The 25,583-nt window shown below is 42.1% G+C and overlaps 1 protein-coding gene across 2 annotated transcripts in view; it reads right to left on the bottom strand.

Moving 5' to 3' along the window:
• rnf13 (ring finger protein 13) overlaps positions 1-25,583 on the bottom strand; it is a 236,351-nt gene that overhangs the window by 46,386 nt on the left and 164,382 nt on the right. For both annotated transcript variants that reach the window (XM_078205312.1, XM_078205304.1), the window contains one exon: positions 23,861-23,954. In XM_078205312.1, coding sequence (XP_078061438.1) covers positions 23,861-23,954 — 94 coding nt within the window. The remainder of the gene's footprint in view (positions 1-23,860; positions 23,955-25,583) is intronic.

The raw sequence follows: 25,583 nt of genomic DNA on the forward strand, positions 1-25,583 counted from the left end.
TATTTTCTTACAACGAGTCTGAATCCAAGTTCCCACGAGGAACGTTTTAACGGTTCCTAGACTTCTTCCTCTGCTTTTCATGCAGGTTGGCTCTGTCACATCTACATATCTTAAAAGCCATAGTAAGCCATGGTTGCTGTTTGAACCCATGTCAACCATCAGCCATGCAAACATTTTTGTTGTAGCTGCCTCTGGATGTCAACAGTGGTGAACAAAATGACCAACACCCAGAAGTTTAAGTTTAAAGTTTATTTAGTGTCACAAGTAGGCTGACATTAACACTGCAATGAAGTGAAAATCTGTGAAAATCCCCTAGTCACCATACTCCAGCACCTGTTCAGGTACACTGAGGGAGAATTTAGCATGGCCAATGCACCTAACCAGCACGTCTTTTGAACTGTGGGAGGAAACCAAAGCAGCCGGAAGAAACCCACGCAGAGACACAGAGAGAACGTGAAAACTCCGCGCAGACCGTGACCCAAGCCGGGAATCGAACCCGAGTCCCTGGCATGTGAGGCAGCAGTGCTAACCACTGTGCCACCATGATCTCCACAAGGAAACTAACTCAAACCATCAGCAATCTCATCGCATCATATTAAGAGTTGCTATCTTGGAGTCTGGCTGCAGTTACCCTTGTAACTGATGTATGGAAGGTAATTGCTTACCCTACAGACTTCAATAGGCAGATAAAAAATTATAAAAGGTTCATTTCCTGTATTACAGAAATGATAGCATGGCATTTTTGCATTCATTAAACATCCAACTATTATAAATTCAATTCTAAAGAACCATAACTCGCCCTGGTCCCACTTTACTAATGACTTTTCTTTTTACCTTGCGACCACTTACTTGGAAGGACTTCTAATGAACATTAATATAATTAATCTGCAAAATACTGCGGATACTGGAATCTGAAACAAAAACAGAGCTCTGACGAAGGGTCATCCTGACTCGAAACATTGGCTCCATTCTCTCTCCACAGATGCTGCCAGACCTGTTGAGATGTTCTGGCATTTTCTGTTAGATATCTCCTAACTGCAGTGGTTCAGCTTCAGTTATGAGATACATGAATTAATAGTCCTCAAATCAAAAACAGGCTTTGCACTGGAACTAGCCCAGTTACACTCTGGATTTACATCTAAGCTGCCAATGTAACCACAATCCAATTTGCAATCCTGCTTTGACGGAGTTCGTCAGTATCATGGAGCATTATGTAATCACGTTTTATATTGAAACTGACTGTGAATGAAGGGGGCTGAAGTCACAGAACAAGTTTTTTAAAAAGACTGAACAATAGCATTTTAAGTGACTTGAGCAGCAGTTCCTAAGAATGCTGGACATCTACATAACTGCACCTTACCATTTACAAAGCTGAGAGAATGGAAACAGGCTGCCTGGGGGTACCTGTGATGTGGAGATGCCGATGTTGGACTGGGGTAAGCACAGTAAGAAGTCTCACAACACCAGGTTAAAGTCCAACAGGTTTATTTGTTAGCAAAAGCCACTAGCTTTCAGAGCGCTGCTCTGAAGCAGCGCTTCAGTGCTCTGGAGCAGCGCTCTGAAAGCTTGTGGCTTGTGCGACCAAATAAACCTGTTGGACTTTAACCTGGTGTTGTGAGACTTCTTACTGGGATACCTGTCCACGACAATAAGCTTAAAGGAGTGCTTGAATTGCCATTGCCTGAATTACTCCAAAGACATTCAGACATAACCTAATTATTCACGTGGATGAGGATCAAGCTTGAAGCCAATCACACTGGACAATGGTCCCTGGCTAAAGAGAGCCTCACTGACCACCTTAACCTAGTCGCTTTAAACAATGGAGCTGAAATGAACTGTGTGACTGTATTTGGTTACTGGTCCAGAAACAGAAAATGCTGGAAAAATCTCAGCAGGTTTTACTGCACCTGTGCAGAGAATAGAGCTACCGTTTTGAATCTGGATGACCCTTGGTCAGATGATTTGTGGTCATTTTTCTCTCTGTCTCCAGCCATTCTGCTAGCATACACTGCCAGTCTTCTGACCAGTCCATACTGCAGCATCTTCAAAATGAACCAAACAGCTGCTGACTCCAGAAGGGGAAGCAGAAATTGGCCATCAACATATTGAATTGTCTCAATGCCGAATGCGGAAAGATCCTGGAACGCAGCCTGAAAACATCCCCATCCAAGTCAGCAATCCGCAGGATCCACATATATATATATTTTGGGACTGCTAAGCCATTTCCCTAACCTCCTGTTTGTAACTTACTCCTGTGCGTGCACATGAAAGTTAGTGTGTTGATTTATTATTGTCCCGTGTATTGGGATACAAAAGTATTGTTTCTTGTACGCTATACAGACAAAACATACCGTACATAGGGACGAAAGAAAGGGGAGGGTGCAGAATGTAGTGTTACAGTCACAGCTAGGATGTAGAGAAAGTTCAGCTTAATATTAAAATTATTTTTGCATATTGGAAGTACAATAAATACTACTTCCTTCTCTTTTAAAAACTTAGAAGGCCACTGTCTGTGTCTGTTATAGTTACAGCATTCACTAAATTGTCAGCAAATTCTCTTTTAAACACATGCTGTGGTCAACCAAGGTGGAAAGAGGGCATGAACCATTCTATTATTTCTCACCTGCCGAAACTTGGGCGAGTGAATTGTGACTTAAACACGTGCATTAATGTGGCATTGAACATTCCAAACAGCCAACTCAGTCCAAATGCAGAGACAACAGGAACTCAGCTCTATTTATCTCCTGTGTCAATTCAGTGCAAGGAAGAAATTCAGGAAAAAATAATCAGGATTAACTTCAAAATCTGAGAAAGAACGCTTCTGCTGGACTGCCTGCTGCAATTGGGAGGTGCCAACATTCAGGTGAGATGAGAACCTCATGCGTACAACAGATCTCCTGGCACCACTGAGGGATGGAAAGGAAAAGCATTAACATGGATTGTGGCACCTTTCATAGCCTTGGTATTCCACAGCACTTCACAACCAATGAATTTTGTTTGAAGTGCATTCACGGTTGTCAAAGCAATAAACAAATTCTGCATCAAAACCTCCTGAAAACAAGAAAATAATCTATTGCCGGGAAATAAAAGAAAAAAAATACTGAAATCTGAAATAATTTCCCCCCACCACCCCAGCATGACACTACCACCAAATACCTCTTCCCCTCACCATCCGTACCAGTATTCTGAAGGGACCATTCCCTCTGTGACACCCTGGTCCACTCGACCTCCAACATCCCCTTCCCAAGGCAATTCCCAAGCAAATTCTAGGTGATGTAACACCTGCCTCTTTACCTCTTCCTAGTCACTGTCCAACGCCTCAAACACTCCTTCCAGGTGAAGCAACGATTCACTTGCACTTCTTTCAATTTAGTCTACTGCATTCGCTGCTCACAAAGGGGTTTCCTTTACACTGGGAAGACCAAACGCAGACTGTATGACCTCTTCGCAGGACATCTTTGCTCAGTCTGCAAGCATGACCTTGACCTTCCTATTGCTTGCCATTTCAATTCACAACATCGGTCTCATGCCCATATTTCTGTCCTTGGCCTGCTACAATGTTCCGGTGAAGCCTTATGCAAGCTGGAGGAACATCTTCTGATTTGGAATTTTACAGCCTTTTCGCCTCAGTGTTCAACATGTTCAGTGTTCAGACCATGAACTCTGTCCTCCATTTTGAATTCACACCCCCCTCCTCAACTGTTAGTTTGTATCTTGTTCTCATGTTTTTGCTTTCAGTCGGCACTGACACTTCTGCTATTAACACATTCCACTATTTTGCTTTCAGATAGTGCCGACCTTTATTCTGCTATTATAGGCGAATGTTCAATGCCACATTAATTAAGGGCGGCACGGTAGTGCAGTGGTTAGCACTGCTGCTTCACAGCTCCAGGGTCCCGGGTTCGATTCCCGGCTCGGGTCACTGTCTGTGTGGAGTTTGCACGTTCTTCTCGTGTCTGCGTGGGTTTCCTCCGGGTGCTCCGGTTTCCTCCCACAGTCCAAAGATGTGCGGGTTAGGTTGATTGGCCAGGTTAAAAATTGCCCCTTAGAATCCTTAAAAGCGTAGGTTAGAGGGATTAGCGGGTAAATATGTGGGGGTAGGGCCTGGGTGGGATTGTGGTCGGTGCAGACTCGATGGGCCAAATGGCCTCCTTCTGCACTGTAGGGTTTCTATGGTTTCTAATACCAACTCTGGACCAAAGGTCTTTAATGCTATCACCACCACTCCCTTTGTCTGGTGTTCCATAACATCGTTGTCGCTGAATCTCTCCTGCCCTCGAACCTATCCCTGATGGTCTATTTTGCTCCATCTGCCTCTCCCCTCTTTTTCAATAGAAATAAAACCCATCACATTTCTCCCACTCTCCAGTTCCAAAGAGTCACATCAGACTCGAAACATTAACTGTTTCTCTCTCCCCAAATGCTGCCAGACCTGCTGAGCTTTTCCAGCCTTTGTTTTTCATCTATTTTAGTAATGTCTGTTGAAGGATAATTGTTGGTCAGGACATAAAGACCAATTCTCCCTCAAACAGTGTGGTGAAGCTTTCTAAATCTACGTGATGGCAGAGAGAGCCTCTGTTTACCATCATCTGAAAAACGCCACCTCTGATAGCGTAGCACTTATTCAGTATTGCACTGAAGAATTAGCTCAAATCTGACACTAGCACATCAACGCCACTTTAACTCGAATAAGATTGCTGAACCAAACTGGAAGCGCAGTGGGCAGGGACTCCTTCCAAAGCTCTCACCAACTATTTTTTTTCAACTAACTGTTTCAACTAACTACACCAAAGAAAACCAAAGTGGTTAATTTCATTACCATTTTGGGGTTTCGCATGTCTACAAATGGTTGCCATATTCAACTCCACAACAGCAACTTGTAGCCATTAAACCATTAATTGCATGTAAAGCACTTTAAAATATTTGGGGTAGAATGAGGCACAATATAAATGTTCTCTCTTTAGGATCATTCTGTGAGGGATTTACAAATTTCTAACTAGCTGTATCGAAAGATACATGTTAAACTTTTAAATGATATTGTTGAAACATTTGATGAACAACAGTGCCAGGGACCCGGGTTTGATTCCCTGCTTGGGTCACTGTCTGTGTGGAGTTTGCACGTTCTCCCCGTATCTGCCTGGGTTTCCTCGGGTGCTCCGGTTTCCTCCCACAGTCTGAAAGACGTGCTGATTAGATGCATTAACCCGAACGGGCGCTGGAGTGTGGTGGCTAGGGGAATTTCACAGTATCTTAATTCCAGTGTTAATGTAAGCCTTACTTGCGACTAATAAATAAACTTTAAAAATGTTAAAATTAATGCAGCAATTTTTAAAAAAGGCAAGATAGATTTGCTGCGTTATCAAAACATTTTACAATTACCATCCTTTAAAATTAAAATGCAGTGGCTGTGAAAAGCACTATATAAATGAAAGTCTTTTTACAGCCCCTCTATAAATCAAGTGTGTTCATGGTTACTACACTGGCCAAATACATTTCAGCATGATCTGCTCACTGGCCTAACCATTAAATAGGATGGCACCCACTCAAGGTTTAATACACACCACCAAGACTCGATGGTTGCTTGAACAGTGAAACAGTAAAAGCATTGTTAGAACAGGCATTCAGACCCTTAAACTAAAAACAAAGTATTTATTAAACTGGGTCTCACTCTGGGTATCGGTGTTTTAAAAAGAGCAACCATAAATGCCTTTAAAAAGGCAGGCCAAGCCTACCACATCCACACAGGAAAAACAAAATAGTTTAATAGTTTGAAAAAGCTTTGCCAAAGCAAGCTGATCCTCCGAAGTTCAATCTGGAACTCCTTGGGCTATGCTTCCGCAGACTAGATATTGCAATAGCTTATAAGTAAAGTGAATAATTGGGTGGCACAGTGGTTAGCACTGCTGCCTCACAGCACCAGGGACCCAGGTTAGATTCCCAGCTTGGGTCACTGTCTGTGTGGAATTTGCACGTTCTCCCTGTGTCTGCGTGGGTTTCCTCCGGGTGCTCCGGTTTCCTCCCACAGTCCAAAGATATGCAGGTTAGGTGGATTGGCCATGCTAAATTGTCCCTTAGTGTCAGGGGGGGACTAGCGAGGCTAAATGCATGGGGTTATGGGGATAGGGCCTGGGTAGGATTGTGGTTGGTGCAGACTCGATGGGCCGAATGGCCTCCTTCTGCACTGTAGGATTCTATGAAAATAAACTAAAATAGCAGGTCTCCCACACCAAGAGAATAATGTATCAGTTTTACTGGGGAGTACTTAATTATTCCTGACTTAAGAAAGATGAGTGGGGTCACGCTAACCTATGATGGAGTTAGCACTAAGACCAAAGGCACCATTTCCAAATACATTGAAATTTATTTTATTTTCAAGAACTTTTCAGTTCCAGCGAATCAATTGTTTTCCTTTTACTCCCCAAGCTTACTTCATGCAAAACTCCAAAAGCATTCATCATGGGTCTAAGTTTAAACTTGTGACTCTTTGACACTGTTAACATTCCAGTAATATCAACATAAATCTGGCAGAAACCAAAGGAACGTGTCACAGAAATATTTGGCTAAAAACATGGCTATTTTTATTCTTTTACAACTTCGTGTTTAATGAGCTACGCTATTTTCAGAATATTTTAAAATTAAAGTATAAATGTATGGGCCAATAAATTCTGTGGTTTGCCTGAACAGATTTTGCGAAGAAGCTTACAGGACAAAGACTCCCATATTAAGAATCTAGGCTGGATTCTCGAGCTCCTGGGGAGAAATGGCAACACATTACCAGCTGCAACAGCAAGTTCCCCAAGAATCTATAAGGATTTCTTTAGATCAGAATGATTGATGGTGGTGCTAAAAGCCAATGTAAGTGCTCTTTCAACTTAAAAAGAACTGTTTGCAATTCTCAGTGAACCAATGTACAAATTTTGTTAATATGAAGAATTGCATGCTGTTTGGGTACAGTTTATGTAATATTCAATGGGAAGAAAAATTGTCTACCTATATTGCAAAATTTGTAAAAGATGCCAGGGGATGCAGTTTATTTGCCATAATTACTCCTTTGGGTAGCACGTTCTATCTACATTCTTTCCACTCTTGGGGGGGCGGGGGGGAGCTTTTTTGTGAATTAGAGTCACAGAGGTTTATAACATGGAAACAGGCCCTTCGGCCGAACTTGTCCATGCCACCCCTTTTTTTAAACAACTAAGCTAGTCCCAATTGCCTGCATTTGGCCCATATCCCTCTATACCCATCTTACCCATGCAACTGTCAACGCTTTTTAAAAGACAAAATTGTACCCGCCTCTACTACTACCTCTGGCAGCTTGTTCCAGACATTCACTACCCTCAGTGAAAAAATTGCCCCTCTGGACCCATTTGTATCTCTCCCCTCAAACCTATTCCCTCTAGTTTTAGACTCCTCTACCTTTGGGAAAAGATATTGACTATCTAGTTGATCTATGCCCCTCATTATTTTATAGACCTCTATAAGATCACCCTTAAGCCTCCTACGCTCCAGAGAAAAAAGTCTCAGTCGATCTAGCCTCTCCTTGTAACTCAAACCATCAAGTCCCGGTAGCATCCTAGTAAATCTTTTCTGCACTCTTTCTAGTTTAATAATATCATATCTATAATAGGGTGACCAGAACTGTATACAGTATTCCAAGTGTGGCCTTACCAATGTCTTGTACAACTTCAACAAGACATCCCAACTCCTGTATTCAATGTTCTGACCAATGAAACCAAGCATGCTGAATGCCTTCTTCACCACTCTGTCCACCTGTGACTCCACTTTCAAGGAGCTATGAACCCCTGTATCCCCCCCTACCATTAACTGAGCAAGTCCTGCCCTGGTTCAATCTACCAAAATGCATCACCTCGCACTTATCTAAATTAAATTCCATCTGCCATTCGTCAGCCCACTGGCCCAATTGATCAAGATTCTATTGCAATCCTAGATAACTTTCCTCACTATCCACTCTACCACCATCTCGGTGTCATCTGCAAACTTACTAACCGTGCCTCCTAAATTCTCATCTAAATCATTCATAAAAATTTCAAATAACAGTGGACCCAACACCGATCCTTGAGGTACACCGCTGGTCACAGGCCTCCAGTTTGAAAAACAACCCTCTACAACCACCCTCTGTCTTTTGTCATCAAGCCAATCTTGTATCCATTTGGCTACCTCACCCTGGATCCCGTGAGATTTAATCTTATGCAACAACCTATCATGGGGTACCTTGTCAAAGGCCTTGCTAAAGTCCATGTAGACAACATACACTGCCTTCATCCACCTTCTTGGTTACTGCTTCAAAAAACTCAATCAAATTTGTGAGACATGATTTTCCACTCACAAAGCCATGCTGACTGTCCCTAATCAGTCCTTCCCTCTCTAAATACCTGTAGATCCTGTCAATCAGAATTCCGTCAGTAGTGACTGTATATTTATGGTTCCTCATTTTGTTTTCCCTTCCACATCAAAAATTGAGGGGAGGCGATGGCCTGGTGGTATTATTAATAAGACTATTAATCGAGAAACTCAGCTAATGTTCTGGGGGCCTGGGTTCGAATCCCGCCACGGCAGATTACGTAATTTGAATTCAATAACAAAACATCTGGAATAAAGAATCTACTGATGACCATGAAACCATTGCCGATTGTCAGAAAAACCCATCTGGTTCACTAATGTCCTTTAGGGAAGGAAACTGCCATCCTTACCTGGTCTGGCCAACATGTGACTCCAGTGCCACAGCAACGTGGTTGACTCTCAACTGCCCTTGGTAATCAGCGGTGGGGAATAAATGCTGGCCAGCCAGCGATGTCCATGTTCCATGAATGAGTAAAAAAAAGTTAGTTTCTCTTCCTCAGGAACTCTCAAAAACATGATTCATTTTAAAAAGTGTGGTCAAAATGCGCCATATCCAGTCATGAATGGTGATGTACAAGTAAGCCACTAATGGGAGGTAGCAACATCACAAATACCCCCACCCCTGATGATGGTGGAGCCCAGCATGAGTGCAAATAACAAAACTGAAGTGTTTTCAATGATCGTCAGCCAACGATAGCGAGTGGATGATCCATCTCAGACACCTCCTATATGTTCCCCACCACTACAAATGCCAGTTTTAATCAAAGTAGATTCAGCCCATGCTGAAACAAACAGCTGAACCCGATGGATATAAAAGGCTATAGGTCTAAATGACATTCTGGCTATACTGCTGAAGAGTCGTTCTATAGCCTCTAATCAAACTTTTCCAGGTACAATATTGGCATCTATCTGACAAAGTGGAAAATTGCCCAGGAATCTCCTGCCCATAAAAAGCTGGGCAAACCAATCCAGCCAATTACTGCCCTATCAGCCTACTGGGAGGTGTCACTGACTGTGCGATGAGTAGCACTTACTCATCAATAACTTGCTCAATGATGCTCGCGTTAACTCAGCTCCAGACCTCATTACAGCCTTAATCTAGACGTGGACAAAAGGGCAAAATTCCAGAAATGAGATGGGAATGACTGCACTTGACATCACGTTGTCCTGTGTTTTGTTGCAAGCTTCCTCAGTATTAACTACACCCCCCATTTTAAAATTGCAATTTTAAAACCAAGTCCTACTTGATATTGACAACAACTAACCAACAACACTTTCTTCAATTGTCAAGTCTCATTAACATCCAATGCGGTTTCCCCATCAACATCCATCGTTAGGATACCACTGTTCAATTACTTAATCACTTGCCAAGCTTTCAATTTGTCAGTCAATCCTCATGTCTCAGAAGCATCAAAGATCAATATTCTGAACTCTACAATCTCATTTCAAACAAACTTCAAGCAGCAACACAATTTCAGCTGCAGAATTAGGCTCATCTTTTATTACCGCCACCACTGAAGGTGGGACTGAGGTAATGTTTTTGCCTGTTCGTATGTAAACAGTACATCTAAAAAGACTAATTAGAATAGAATCATAGAATCTCCATAGTGCAGAAGGCCATTCGGTCCATCGAGTCTGCACTGACAACAGTCCCACCCAAGCCCCATCCCCGTAACCCCACTTATTTACCCTGCTAAACCTACGCACCCTGGGACACTAAGGGGCAATTTAGCATGGCCAATCAACCTAACCAGCACATCTTTGGACTGTGGGAGGAAACCCACGCAGACATGGGGAGAATGTGCAAATTTCAACAAGACTTGATATGCATTTGATTTGACTTGATTCTTTTTAAAAAGAATCCATTAACAATGGGGGATGTTGTGAGCTATTTCATATTGAACACTGTGGACTGCCTCAGTTACTGTAGGCAATTGATCACAGCTGCCAAGACGTGAAGAGTTTTCAGAGCAGATTGTTGGATGTGGATTGGCCTGAAGACTCCTCAGCGAGATGGAAGAAAAATATTTCATTTTTCAGATTTGTAGCGACAGAGCATCAAGTAGGCAGGGAAACACCTCAAGGAAGAGCTGCAGAATTTAGTAATGTTGAGTTAACACAACTTGGCAGAGGTATTCACTCTTCATTTGCATATTATTTATGTTTGCTGTTCATTTATATCGTTGATGAGGTCACCCTGGAGAAACAGGGTCAACGTGTTTAGCGAAATGCTTAACCATAGATCACAATATAAAATCACAATCGTAATACTCAGCACAGCAGGATGAAGGACAATGATAAGTTTAAACACATACTAACAAAAAAATGAAATTAGAAGTGTAACCAAAATCAGAAAGGGGTTTTTTTTTTGGAGGTCCTGAAGTAATTAAAATTCTGATTCACATATTTATACTCAAATGCATATCTCTGAATTCTAAATGAACATGACATCCATCCATCAAGTAGATTATTCCAAACAACTCCATCTGACAACAGACATTAGTGCACATTAACAGCTCTGCAATAAATGTCAGAAAGCCAAGCTGCAATCAGTACCCAAGATTTGTTTCAGACTATCCCATAATAAACTGTAATAAAACATAACTCATAAGCAATTTATTTGCCAAATCCTCAAGAGTGTCCTCATCTCCTATCATCTCATTTAGAAGGGAGTGGGGATTTTTTTTTTCCCCATTGAGTTGCCAAGATCTGAAATTCTGTACTTAATAAGGTAGTGGAAGCTGAATCCATAAATAATTTTATGGAACAGGTGTACACCAAATCTTTCAAGGAGCTAGCACGATAGGCTAAATGACCTCCTGCTTCACTGTGAGGTAACACAGAACAGTACAGCCCAGAACAGGCCCTTTGGCCCACAATGTTGTGCCGAACATGACAGCAAATTAAACTAATCCCTTCTGCCTGCCCTTGGTCCATATCCCTCTATTCTTTGCATATTCTAAAAGCCCCTTAAACGCCCCTATCATATCTGCCTGTGCCACCACCCCTGGCAGCATGTTCCAGACGCCTAGTTCTCTGTGTAATAAACCTGCCCCTTACATCTCCTTTGAAATTTCCCCCCCTCACTTTAAGTGCATGGCCCCTAGTATTAGACATTTCAACTCTGGGGAAAAAGATTCTGACCGTCAACCCTTTCTATGCCTCTCATAATTTTATAGACTTCTATCAGGTCTCTCCTCAGCTTCTGCCGATCCAGAGAAACCCACCCTAGTTTCTCCAGCCCTCCTTATAGCTCATACCCAAGCAGCATCCTGGTAAACCTCTTCTGCACCCTCTCCAAAGCCTCCTTCCTGTAATGTGGCGACCAGCATTGAACGCAAGTGCAGCCTAACCAAAAGTTTTACAAAGCTGCAACATAACATCCTGACTCTTGTACTCAATGCCCCGACCATTAAAGGCAAGTATGTTAGACTGTTTCTTACCACCCTATCTACTAGTGTGGCTACTTTCAGAGAGCTATGGACTTGAACCCCAAGATCCCTCTGTACATCAATACTGTTCAGGGTTCTGTAGATTTGGCTTGCCCATAGAAGTCAAAGAGTAGTGGTAGAAGGGTGTTTTTTTTCTGGCTGGAGGTCCATGACTAGTGGTGTTCCACAGGGACTCCCTTAACATTTGATCTCTCAAAGTGCAGCACCTTACACATGCCCGGATTAGACTCCATCGGCCATTTCTCCACCCATCTCTGCAACTGATCTATATCCCGCTGTATACTTTGGCAACCTTTGACACAATCCACAACTCCTCCTATCTTTGTGGCGTCTGCAAGCTTACTAACCCACCCATCTACATTTTCATCCAAGTCATTTATATATGCGTCACAAACAGCAGAGGTCCCAGTACAAATCCCTGCAGAACACCACTAATCACGGACCTCCAGCTAGAAAAACACCCTATCAGCACTACTCTCCCACTTCTATGGGCAAGCCAATTCTGTATCCAAGAGCCAAGTCACCACGGATCCCATGCATCTTAATCTTCTGGATGAGCCTACCATGAGGGACCTTGTCGAAAGCCTCACTAAAATCCATGTAGACAACATCCACTGCTCTAACCTCATCGATCACCTTTGTCACCTCCTTGAAAAAAATCAATCAAGATTGGAAATATCTAAAATTTATCGCACAGATCATCATTCGGCCTATTATCAGGCTTTAGGGTGGCACGGTGGCACAACGGTTAGCACTACTGCCTCACAGCGCTAGGGACCCAGGTTCAATTGTGGTCTCGGGTGACTGTGGAATCTGCACGTTCTCCCTGTGTGTGTGTGTGGGTTTCTCCGGGTGCTCCGGTTTCCTCCCACACTCCAAAGTTATGAGAGTTAGGTGGATTGACCATGCTAAATTGACCCTTAATGTCAGGGGGATGAGCAGGGTAAAAAATATGTGGAGTTACATAGAGGGGGCCTGGGTGGAATTGTTGTCAGTGCAGGCTTGATGGGCCAAATGGCCTCCTTCTGCACTGTAGGGATTCTGTTCCATGATCAATGGGACATCTGAACTTGTTTAACACCCCATCGTACATACTGATGGGATGGGAAAGGTACATATTATTAATGGTAGAAATCTGCAGGATAGTGGACTGCTAATGATTTTGTGAACTAGGTGCAGAATAGGTTTTACTGCAAGATCACAAATTTGCATTTGCTAGGTTTTCGTGGCTTGCACAGTTCTCTCTTGTTGGAACAAATTGTGCCTAATATGGTTTTTTATTATCCTATCTCACTCGCTTGTGTGATTTATTTCACCAAAGAAGTCTAATGGAATTGCTCATGTAGCTCTCATTTTTGTTCAGTGACGACTTCTGTTAGCTTTGTTACGTTCTGCCATCGAGAGACTAATTAATAGTTTGGTTTGTTTTCTAAGGCCAACTTGGAATTGTAGCACCTTCCAGCAAAGCAAGAGGCCATTTTGCCTAAGGTGCTGGCTCTTTGAAAGAATTGTATACCTGTTCCATTAAATTATTTATGGATAAATAATAGTCCTTCGCTAAAACATAAGATCAAACTAGGGGAATATAACAAAATCATGGCTTGCTAGTTTATTCAATTATGTCCTCTTCTGCATCCCCCCACCCCACAGTCTACAGAATCTTGGTGCATCAGCAAATTAACCTTGAAGAACTTTAGTAATTTCAGTCACCTGTCACAAATAATTACTTTCATAAACTCTTCCAAGGATACAGGGGGTTCTTTCCCTTAATTTCTGTTTAAGTGATGCTGAAGCATGTACGCATGGATGTAATTTGAGATTAGGGCTGGTTGGCTAGAATCTCTGTGAAAGATGCACTAAATTCACATACAAGAATAGTTCGGAACATACTCCAGTCACAGTAAGGAGGGGAGGCAAGAGAAGTTGGTACAGATCAGGCACGCTTAATGACCTGTTCCTATTCAAGAAGTTTCTAACACTCATTTTTACACTTGTTTTCCATCAAAGATCAAATGTACATGGAATCAACACAACAAAGATTTCCAATTGATAAACATGGAATTGTGTGAATTAGAGTGGAAATCCCAATGCCTGGCCCGATGGTCCCTTTCAAATTGAGAAGCACGGGTGACTTTGTGCACTTGCAACAGAATTAACAAGAAATGGAAAGCGTCACCAGAATTTGCATTTTTTAACATAAAAACAATACATAAGGTATAAAAATTATTCTTTATTATGCAAAAGTTATTAAAACAAATTACATTAGTTTGTGTAGTACTCTAAGAAATTAATAACAAGTGTTCTCTTACTTCAAAAATAAATCTTAGCCATGCACACAGCACGGTTCATATTAGGCTAACTTCTCCATTATTTGAGGCACGCTTTTTTCCAACACGGGGAAGAAAAAAATCAGTCACATTCAATTGTCAAAAACCCAATTCCCCATGATGCTGTAATTTAGACCTCTCGACACTGACAATGTTTTGCCTCTCACGCTCCATTACTAAGTTCCACCATCTTTGCAATAGAAGCCTCTTATCCAACTTAGCAAGCATAACTGGACATCTCCTGCCTGAACCCCATCCCTAGGTGATATTAAACACACTCCCAGCTCCATCCCCACTACCGTTTGGCCACTATCACTTCCTCCTCCCGTTTGTTCTCGACTGCTTTAGGCCCACCGACTTCCCTGCTGTCTCATCAGACCTTGTTCCATTTCCTTCCTCACCCCCTAGGCCCCAGTCCTCCCTTTCCCCCATGCTGCTCCCTTGCACTGATGTGAATGAAAACATCAAAACTGAAACACTTTACATATCTGCAAAGAAACAGGGCGTTTAAATAATTTATGTTTTCTGCTTTGGAAACAAATATTTAGCAAGACTGTTTCACAATCTGTACTTTTGTTTTCTTGGAGACTCCATATATTTTTGTTTAAGGATTGTCACATTCACAAATCTGAGCTCAGAAATGTGAAAGTTCCACTGAATAAAAATCTGGGAAAAGATCCACTAGACACCGTAGGAAAAATTTTGGATATGTACCCCACCATTTTGTTTAAAGATTATTTGTGTCACAAGTAGGCTCACATTCACACTGCAATGAAGTGACTGTGAAAACCCCCTAGTCACCACACTCCAACGCCTGTTCGGGTACATGGAGGGAGAATTTAGCATGGCCAATGCACCTAACCAGCACGCCTTTCCGGCTGTGGGAGGAAACCAGAGCACTGGGAGGAAACCCACGCAGACACAGGGAGAATGTGCAGACTCCGCACAGTGACCCAAGCTGGGAATCGAACCCAGGTCCCTGGCGCTGAGGCAGCAGTGCGAACCATTATGCTGCCCATTAATAGCACTCTGGAACAGAAAATAAATCTGATCACCACATTCATCAAGATGTTCCAAAGTGATTCACATGTAACAGATTAATGTTTAATGGAGTGAACTGTGAAAGTGGCATATTATTTTATTCCAATATTTAGGAGGTTAGCATGAAGGATTGTTGAAGCAGCAAATGCTTTGCCAGAGTTGAAGCTTAAATTATTTCAAGTATTAAGGGAAAATTAGATAAATATGTGAAATAGGTGATGACACAAGGCTATCAGAAAATACTAGGGTACTGGGATAAATTCAGGATTTTGCTCCAACACAGAGACAACAAAATGGCCTCATTCTGTGACATAAACTTCTTTGGTGGTTACATTCGTGAACATGGCAGCTAATTTGTTTACAGCAAGGCCAATTACACAAATGACCGGTTAATCACACGTATTTATTGAGAGAGTAATGGTGAAGTCACTCGCTCTTTTGTGAATCAGATCGTGGGTTCCTTAATATCTACCTCAACTCATCCAAAGGACAGTGGTCATAATTCTCCAAGCTCGCCTGCGAATGGGATTCTCTGGTCACGCAGCTGTGAATGGAGATTTGGCTGAGCACCAATTTCTTTGTTCTTGTTGATTGATAGCGGGTTGTGCGAGACCAGAGAATTCCAGCCAACACCTTTATCAACACAGCACTCCTTCAGGTGTAACCTTAAATTAAATGCTCAGGGACCAGTGATTCAAGGGAAAGGTCCACTACCACCTTCACAGGACAAATATAGAGTATGGTAATAAAGTGGTTATGCAACTGGTAATCCAGCAAAATATGTTCAAACACCAGTACGGCATTTTGACAATTTAAATTCAATTTAGAAATCTATAAATAAAAAGCTGGCATTGGTAAAATTGGCATCAAGCTGTCAGATCGCTGTTTTAAAAAAACACTATCTCACTAGCGCTCTATAGAAAAAGAAACCTGTCCTTATATATAGGGGTACATATCTGAGGAATTAAATATCATAGCTGTATTAATCGGCTTACTGATTTACATTTGCGACCAAATGGTCAGAAATGGCAGCCATTACCAGTGGAATCAAGGACACTCAGACTAAAGCAATTAATATATTTAATTGTAATATAAATTATATGAAATATAAAAATTGACAAATACTAAAAGGATCGATTACCCTTTGTAAAGGTGGCTTCAGAAAGATAGGAGACTTTGATGAATATCATCACCTATTTTATATTGTAGGAAATCTTCACTACAAGCTTGACCTAGCACTGGCTGAGAGAGAGGGAGAGAGAGAGAAATTGACAGAGCTTCAACCACAGCTCTTTCATTGGTGACATTAAGCATGCTGGTCCTTTAGCTGGTCTATCAGAGAGCATTATGTTACTGCAAATAGTCTTCCGGGAAAGAAGCTAGCAGATCAGACCGGTGAAGCCAATCACAGAAGCTTACAGACTTTGGCTATGCTTTATTCCTGGCTGACAAAATAAATGTAATGTGAGCAGTGCTGCTTTAACAGGAGAAAAAAAAATGGAGAATCGTCTCCAGCTAACTGACTTCTATCCCTGGCAACGACGACTTAGCCCTTGCTGAATATACAATACCAATTTAAAATTTTGAACCGAATAGTCCACCCCAAAAATACAATTCATTGGATGAATCTTCAAAAGGAGATTCTTTGTTACCACGCTCAGTTGTTGCTGGGAAAACACTGCTTCATTGTTGGGTTTATCTCACCAATTCGTAATGGACTTAATTGCCTTAAAGATCTTATCTCACCACAGCATCTTTCATCTCTCACGTGCAAAGGAAAAGGTCAGAAGGGAAGAAAAGATGTATGCACTATCCTAAATCAAAGATTGCCAACATGTTCAACAAGGTCAGACCGAAATAGGCTAAGCCTACATATAACTTCCTGAATAAATTTGCCTGCAAAGTCAAAATTGTCTTTGACAATAGGTTTTAGTTAACTCGTCTCATTATTTGTGGTTGAACATTGCCTTGTGCAAAGCAGTGCAGCTGCAGCAAGCTCCATTTCATTCAGACAGAGCTTTTTTGTCGAGTTACTGTAACAGTTGCATTCAAGGTCGCACTTTTACATTACCATCATTTGCATAACATATTTGAACTCTGAGCCATGATGGCCGCATGGGAGAATTGCATCTTTCTACACATGTAACAACTAGCATAAAAATAATTATTTTCCAAAGTGCAAATTCATTTCCCCACTTTCAAATAGTTCCGATAAAATCCAGAGTGGTTGAGCGGTGGGGAAATCTTGAGGAATATCCTTAAGCAAATGATAGGTCCTTTTTTCGAGGGAAAAATATGGCATTGTGAGGAAATACGAGGTACTGTAAAACGAGGTGGGAAAGGTAATTTCTTGTGGGGGGAAAATCCATTAAAAAGTGGCTTATTTTCCATCAAGAATATCATCGAAATATTATAACTGGGGTATAAATAGTTTCCACAACCCATATACTAGCAAATGAATAATCTGACCAACATATGCCAGAAATGTGATGGACATTCTTGTGCATAAAGAAAGTGACTGGCTACTGTATAATCACATACTTGCATTCAAGAACATTGCTCTAAGCTTGTTTCAGGTTCTGTTAGCTTGTGCTGACTCTTTGCAAACCTTCAAGAGACAGCTGGACCAGCTCCTAGCTGAAGTGGAGTTCACAGCTTTATTCAAAAGGCAGCTGGAATAGCAACACAAGCATGGTCGCTGTGGTTTCTTGGACTGGCTTTCAATTGCTTGAGGGCCAAAGGGAATTTTTTCAGATTTTTCACTTGTTTTAAGCTGCTCTGTTATCATCCTGAGTCGATTATCATGGCAGCTGGTGGGTACAGGGTGTCTAATCATGATGCTCCTTCCCTATTGCAAGTGTGTGGGTGCAAGGTGATGGGCCAGAAGATCGCTTCCTATCCACCAGTTTCATATTGTCATATCGACCTCTCTGGAGTGGGGTTTGTACTCGGGAGGTTGTGGATTTGGAGGTGCTTGATCTATCACTGAGCCAAGGCTGAAAAAAGACTGGACCCTGCACAGGAATAAGACAGTCCCGCCACCATCTTGTTTTCACGTGAAGAGTTTATTTACTCGCCTTCTCTGGACACCCATGGAACCACTTCTAGCATGAATCAGAGTTGGGGGAACAATTAACAATCAACTGCTTCATTAGATGATATATGAGGGATTTATCTGATTGTTCCAGTGAGCAAAAAGTTACTTCTCTCGTTAAGGCCTCAGCTTAAATTGGTGGGATGAAATTATCACTGCTATTTGCAGAACCTCCAAAAACCGTTGTAAAAGTACAGGTTGATTACTAACGATAACACAATTGGCAATGGGGGAAACGAGTATCACAAATTGGTAGCACTGCAGAACAGAATATTCTCCACTTGAGTCAGCAATCACATTCTCAACTGTACAATGCAAATCATGTCCAACAAATCACAAGACTTTTAGCACTTGCTGTAAAGTGGCCTGTTACATGCAAATGAGCCTAGTGCTACACATTTTAATAGAGAACAGTACATTTAGATAACTTTTTCATGACTTAACAGTTATAAGCCATAAAAAAATACAGTTCATGCTGAACCTGGCCATTATTTCTGGAAGTACCCGTACAATTAGATATAAATGACAGGAAAAAGTGCAGTTCTACAATGGGGGAAAAAGAAATTGCTGCTTTTGCATAATATTAGACCATAAGATGTAGGTCAGTCAGCCCAGCGAGTCTGTTCCGCCATTCAATGGGACAATCAGTGATTTGGGATATTAATCCTCAACTCCACTTTCCTGCCTTATCCTCATAACTCTCGATTCCCTTACTGATTAAGAATTTGTCAATCTCAATCTTGAACACACTTAGCGACCCAGCCTCCGCAGCCCTCTGCGGTAAAGAATTCCACAGATTCATTACTCTCAGGAGAAGAAATTCCTCCTCATCCCTGTTTTAAATGGGTGACCCCTTAACCTGAGATTATGTCCCCTGGTCCTCGACTCTCCCACAAAGGCGCTGTCACGCCCCCTAAGAATCTTAAACTCCAATGAGTACAGGCCCAACCTACTCAATCTCTCCCCATCAAAATATCCCTCCATATCTGGGATCAACCTAGACAGTCTCCAATACCAGCATATCTTTCCTTAGATAAGGGGACCAAAACGGTTCACAGTATTCCAGGTGTGGCCTACTAGTGCCTTGGCATAGTTTTAGCAAGGCTTCCCTATTTTTATACTACATTCACTTTGAAATAAAGGCCAACATTCCATTTGCTTTCCCTATTGCCTGCTGAACTTTCATACTAGCTACTTGTGTTTTATGCATGAGGACTCCCAAATCCCTGTGCTGCAGCTTTCTGCAGTCTTTCTCTATTTGAATAATATTCAGATCCTTTATTCTTCCTACCCAAGTGCATAACTTCACATTAAGACAACTGTCAAAGTCACCAAAGCTTCTACATGAGAAATTAATCAGTAACATTTACAGATTTATAGGCTGGAGATGAAGCGGTTTTCCTAAACTTTGCATGTTAGTGATTAATAAAACACGACTTGTAGTCTGAAGAATGGGCAATGTGTTAACCAGCTGAACACTATTTAGCTTCCAGACCATGTTCCATGTCTAGAAAAAGACTAACTGAAAGATTGCCGGGCACTAACCCCAAACAAGGAACTTTTCCAGCATTAGCTAGCATTAAAAACCTTTCATTTAAATACAGGAAACGTATCTGCAGTATTGATAAATGCTTAAACATGCCTCCTGTAGATTGCAAAACACTGCACTGAGCAGCTACTTTAGTCTCCAGTTTACACAGGTAAGGGTGTGGGCAGAAAATGGAGATGGATTATCACATTTTAAGTCTGTGTCTTAATGCCTTAAATATGGTTATGCAAATTTCAAAGTTCATTTGGTCAACAAAATTAAACACAACACATTGGACAATAAAACCTCCAGAAACTGTAACAACAACATGAACTCACATCAACTGACCTTCATACAAGGTCAATGAAACTGCCAAAACTGAATTCTATTTAAACCGTTTATGCATATCAGAAAACTATGTACTAAATAATTCAGTAGTGACATGTTTGTCTCATGTCTCTTTACAAAATATCCCAGTGTGTTAAGTGGCCTGACAACATGAGCTAATTCACCATGTGCCTAGCTTTCTTTGAACTTTGTGGTGACATTAAGGTGAGTTGCCAAATGGATTCAAGATGATCCCCAGAATGAAGCAGGGCAGGCTAGGGGATAGGGAAGAGAGCAAGAGTAAAAATCGATCTGCCTTGGGCTATTCACCCCTGGGAATCAAAGTAGATTTATTGGTCACGTGCAAGACCAAAGCAAGTTAAAACATACTAGACGGCACAGTGGCTAACACTGCTGCCTCATAGCGCCAGGGGCCTGGGTTCAATTGCGGCCTCAGGTGACTGTCTGTGTGGAGCTTGCACGTTCTCCCCGTGTCTGCGTGGGTTTCCTCCGGATGCTCCAGTTTCCTCCCAAAGACGTACAGATTAGGTTGATTGGCAATGTTAAATTGCCCGTTAGTGTCGGGGGACTAGCAGGAAATACATGGGGTTACGGGGATAGGGCCTGGGTGGGATTGTTGTCGCTGCAGGCTCGATGGGCCTCCTTCTGCACTGTAGGGTATCTAATGATTCTATACTATTGCAGAAGACACACATATCATGTCACTTTGCAGTACGAATTCATGTCAAACATCACTGGGGTTGTTTACCGCGATCTACTCAAAATTGTCAAACTATTAAAATACTCAGTTTCTCTTTGTCAAATATCAAAGAAATTCTCCTACTCTGAGCAGCCAAGGCACAATTGCCACTGTGTGCTGGACATGGATAATCTCTTGCCTACGGAAAATAGTGCGCACCAGTGTCTTTAAGGCTCAGTGGCAATGTTTCAACCTGATTACAATGACATCATTTCAGCTGTTTCAGGATATCAGAAATAAAGGTGACAGCTCCAACAGGGGGAAGGGCACGTCCATGCATCATGAAGCACCCTTGTGACATCACAGGCCAAAGAAACACTTCCTTTCAAGCTCAGAATTAACGATTCAAACATAGCTGGTATCCTAATTTAAAATTCTGTAGCACAAAATTAAAACCACAAAGGCAAAAACAAAACCAGTCTAAGATGTAGTATATAGTTTCTAACATATTCTTAATATACAAATAATGAGCAGGAGAAGACCACTCGGCCCCTCGAGCCTGCTCCGCCATTTGATAAGATTATGGCTGATCTGCTTATAACTTCAATCACATTTTCCTATGGTTGATAACCTTTCATCAATGTTTCACCCCCCCCCCCACTCCTTTGTTAATCAAACATCTATCTAACTCTGCCTTAAAAATATTCAAAGACTCTGCTTCCACTGCCCTTGTGAAGAAGAAAGCTCCAGGGATCCTCAAAGAAGATCATTCTCCTCAACTCTCTCTTAAATGAGCAACCCTTTATTTTTAAAAAGTGACCCTACTTCTAGAGTCTCCAACAGGACACTTCTAAAGGTAGAGAGAGAGAATCGAGTCAACGAAGGGTCATTCAGACTTGAAACATTGGCTCTATTCTCTCTCCACAGATGCTGTCAGACCTGCTGAGATTTTCCAGCATTTTCCGTTTTTGTTTCAGATTCCAGCATCTGCAGTATTTTGCCTTTATCTTCGGACTCTAACTCTAGTGGATACAAACTTCTGATGCACTTTCCGGAAATAAGGAGACCAATACTGTACCCAATGCCATACAACACTGCACTGACTTGAGTGATAGCTTGATGCCACTTACTCACAATGTAAATCATTATGTACAAAAGGTAGAAACATGGGTCTTTCACAATCAAAATGATAGAGACAATTCGTGCCTTACTCTGAGTCATCATTTATTTTTTTCATTAAAATCAAAGCAAAATACTGCGGATGCTGGAATCTGAAACAAAAACAGAAAATGCTGGAAAATTTCAGCAGGTCTGACAGCGTCTGTGGGGAGAGAATAGAGCCAACGTTTCGAGTCTAGATAATTCTTTGCTAGAGCTTGTCTTTTGAAGGTGGTACACGTGAAGCTCTGCTTCATTTGAAAGGGGTGTTTAGGTCCTGGGACGGTGAGCAGGAAGTGATGGGGCAGGTGTTGCACCTTCTATCATTGCATGGGAAGGTGCCGTGGGCAAGTGGTGAGGTGTTGGGTGTGATGGAGGAGTGGATTAGGGTGCCCCGGAGAGAACGGTCCCTGCGGAATGCTGACAAGGGGGTTGAGGGGAAGACGTGTTGAGTGGTGGCGTCATGCTGGACTTGGTGGAAAAGGCAGAGGCTGATCCTTTGAATATGGAGGCTGGTGAGGTGAAAAGTGAGGACAAGGGGGACCCTATCCTGGTTCTGGGAAGGAAGGGAGGGGGTGAGAGCAGCAGCCCGATGGGGTGGGTTGGACGTGGTTGACAGCCTGTCAACCACAATAGGTGGAAAACCACGATTAAGGAGGAAGACGTATCATGTTGGAAAGTGGCATCTTCAGAACAGATGCGGTGGAGGCGAAGGAACTGAGAGAATGGGATGGAGTCCTTACAGGATGTGGGATGTGAAGAGCTGCAGTAAGCTCTGATGAAGGGTCATCTAGACTTGCAACGTTGGCTCTATTCTCACCCCACAGATGCTGTCAAACCTGCTGAGATTTTCCAGCATTTTCTGTTTTTAATTTATTTTTTCACTCCGGTCCCTCACCTCAAGATCCCAAGGCTGAAGTCTCTCTCGCCTTCTTCTGAATCTTTCTTGCCCACTGCCTATTCCGACAATATTTATATTCCCATCAACTCCTGTCCCATTACATCATTCAGTTCAATCCAAAGCTTCTTGCCTGCCCTCGATTTTCATCCTTTTCCCTCCACTGAGCCATCGAGGGTACTCCCATCTGCCTCAGGCCTCTTTCCATCCCTTCTTATAGTTCTCACTTCCCTTTATCCCCATCCATCCTTGAAATCCTAAACATTCAAGTAATTGCCAGAAAAACCGTTCTTCTCAAACTATCGGCACGTGTTACTGCATACAGGTTTCCCCTACACCACTTGCTCAAATATCCCCCTCAAAAAGCCAACCCCCCAATTCTTCTTAACCAACAGAGTACCAAACCCATACATCGAAACAACCGATGACTGTCTCATAAGCACGAGGATACTGACTACTCAAATCAATTTCCTGACTCGTAAAGCTTCAGTAAGTAGTCTCACAACACCAGGTTAAAGTCCAACAGGTTTATTTGGTAGCACGAGCTTTCGGAGCACTGCCCCTTCATCAGGTGACTCACCTGATGAGCATTTTTATGCTGTAAACCTCTATGACCTGATGAAGGGGCAGCACTCCGAAAGCTCGTGCTACCAAATAAACCTGTTGGACTTTAACCTGGTGTTGTGAGACTTCTTACTGTGCTTACCCCAGTCCAACGCCGGCATCTCCACATAAAGCCTTAGTTAGATAATTTTTTTTTAAAAGTAAATTAGTCACAAGTAAGGCTTACATTAACCCTGCAGTGAAGTTACTGTGAAATTCCCCATGATTTCCTCCAATGAGTGAAAATAGGAAAACCATTTCACGGCCCAGCAAGAAGTTCTTGCTCAAAAGACTTTGCACAACTTGATATTGAGTAAAAATTAATCCTTCAGCCAGATTAAAATCAAAAACCATTTATAAATACCACTTACCCTTTTTGAATTTGTGTACTGGAAGTTTTTTCAGCTGATCTTTACGCAACCTGTTCCTTCTTGCCCTGTGTCTGTCTTGAACAAACTTTGAAATCTAGAAAGTGAGTAAAGCAGTGAGATTATGAAACATTGATTTATTCTAGAATGTGTACACACCAAAATTGAAAAATCTTCCCCATGCAGGCAAAATCACCCCGTCTTATTGATCAATAAATCTCTAATGGGATCCATAGGCAGAGAAAAAGCCTTAAGAAAGAAAAATCTACATTTAAATGGCACTTTCATGACCACGGGACTACCCAAAGCACTTTCCAGCCAATTAAATACTTTTGAAGTGTAGTCACTGTTGTAGGAGATGCCACAGGCAATTTGCACACAGCAAACGCTAAGAAACTGCAATGAGATAATCACTTTACACTCATATATTCCTGTGATGTTACTGAGGGATAACTATTAACCAGGACAATGGAGATAATCCCCTGCTCTTCTTCAAAATAATGCCATCAGATATTTTACTTGCATTTACATTGCAACTTTCATAATCTCAAAATGTCTCGAGGCACTTTCCAGCAAATTAAGTACTTATATGATGTAAAAACTACAGCAAGCTCCCACAAGCAGCAATCAAAATGGTCAGTTTTCTTTTACATTGATCAGGACACCAGGAGAACTTCACTGCTCTTCAGACAGCATTATGAGATATTTTACATCTACCTGACAGGGTGGACCTGGCTTTGGTTTATTGTCTCACTCAAAAGGACGGCACCTCCAGAAGTGAATCACCTTTCAGTACTGCACTGAAGTGTCAGCCTATATCATGTGAAGTCCTCAGAGTAGAACTTGAACCCTGGAGGTTAGGAATCACACCTCAAGTCACAGCGAACACTAAAGTAGATTTAACATAATTTTTAAAATACATATTATACATTTCTGCTACACTGCTGTTTCTGCACAGAAGGAACATCTCATGTCGATCCATGGGCGATTGATCAGGGTGGGAAACTCTGTCCAGGCTGCCTGGGTGATGGGAGGCATTTTTGTGCTCAAGGTGAAGGATGTTACTCCTAGGGAATGAAACACTTCTCTTATTTAGCATTCAGTACCTGAATCAAGCAATCCCAGCCAGGCCCAGCAATGCGCATGGGTGATTGCATAAAAATGTCTTGCTGTTTGCCCTAAATGTAGAGGAGGAGCTCTCCCATCCCACTGCAACACTTCCATGGTTAGCACTGCTGCCTCACAGCGCCAGGGACCCGATTCCCGGCTTGGGTCACTGTCTGTGTGGAGTCTGCACGTTCTCCCCGTGTCTGCGTGGGTTTCCTCTGGGTGCTCCGGTTTCCTCCCACATTATGAAAGACGCACTGGTTAGGTGCATTGACCCAAACAGGCGCAGGACTGTGGCTACTAGGGGAATTTCACAGTAACTTCATTGCAGTGTTAATGTAAGCCTTACTTGTGATTCATAAATAAACTTTAACTTTTTCCATTTTCACTGTCAGTATTGAGTGCTGAAAAAGTAAAACTGTGAAATTGGGAGCAGATGGGAAGTGAAGCAGCAAAGCAAGGAAGGGAATGCACAGTCTCGATGGCTGAAGGCTCTGCCAATCATTATTGGTGGCAGGAAAAGCCATAGGATCGGAAAAGATTCAGAGGTAGAGTGGGACAAGTTAAAGAGTTTGATGATTGAGAATGAGAACTTTAAAGTCAAAGGAAAAGGTGAGGG

Source organism: Mustelus asterias, chromosome 3 (genome assembly GCF_964213995.1).
Source record: "Mustelus asterias chromosome 3, sMusAst1.hap1.1, whole genome shotgun sequence".
Taxonomy (NCBI): domain Eukaryota; kingdom Metazoa; phylum Chordata; class Chondrichthyes; order Carcharhiniformes; family Triakidae; genus Mustelus; species Mustelus asterias.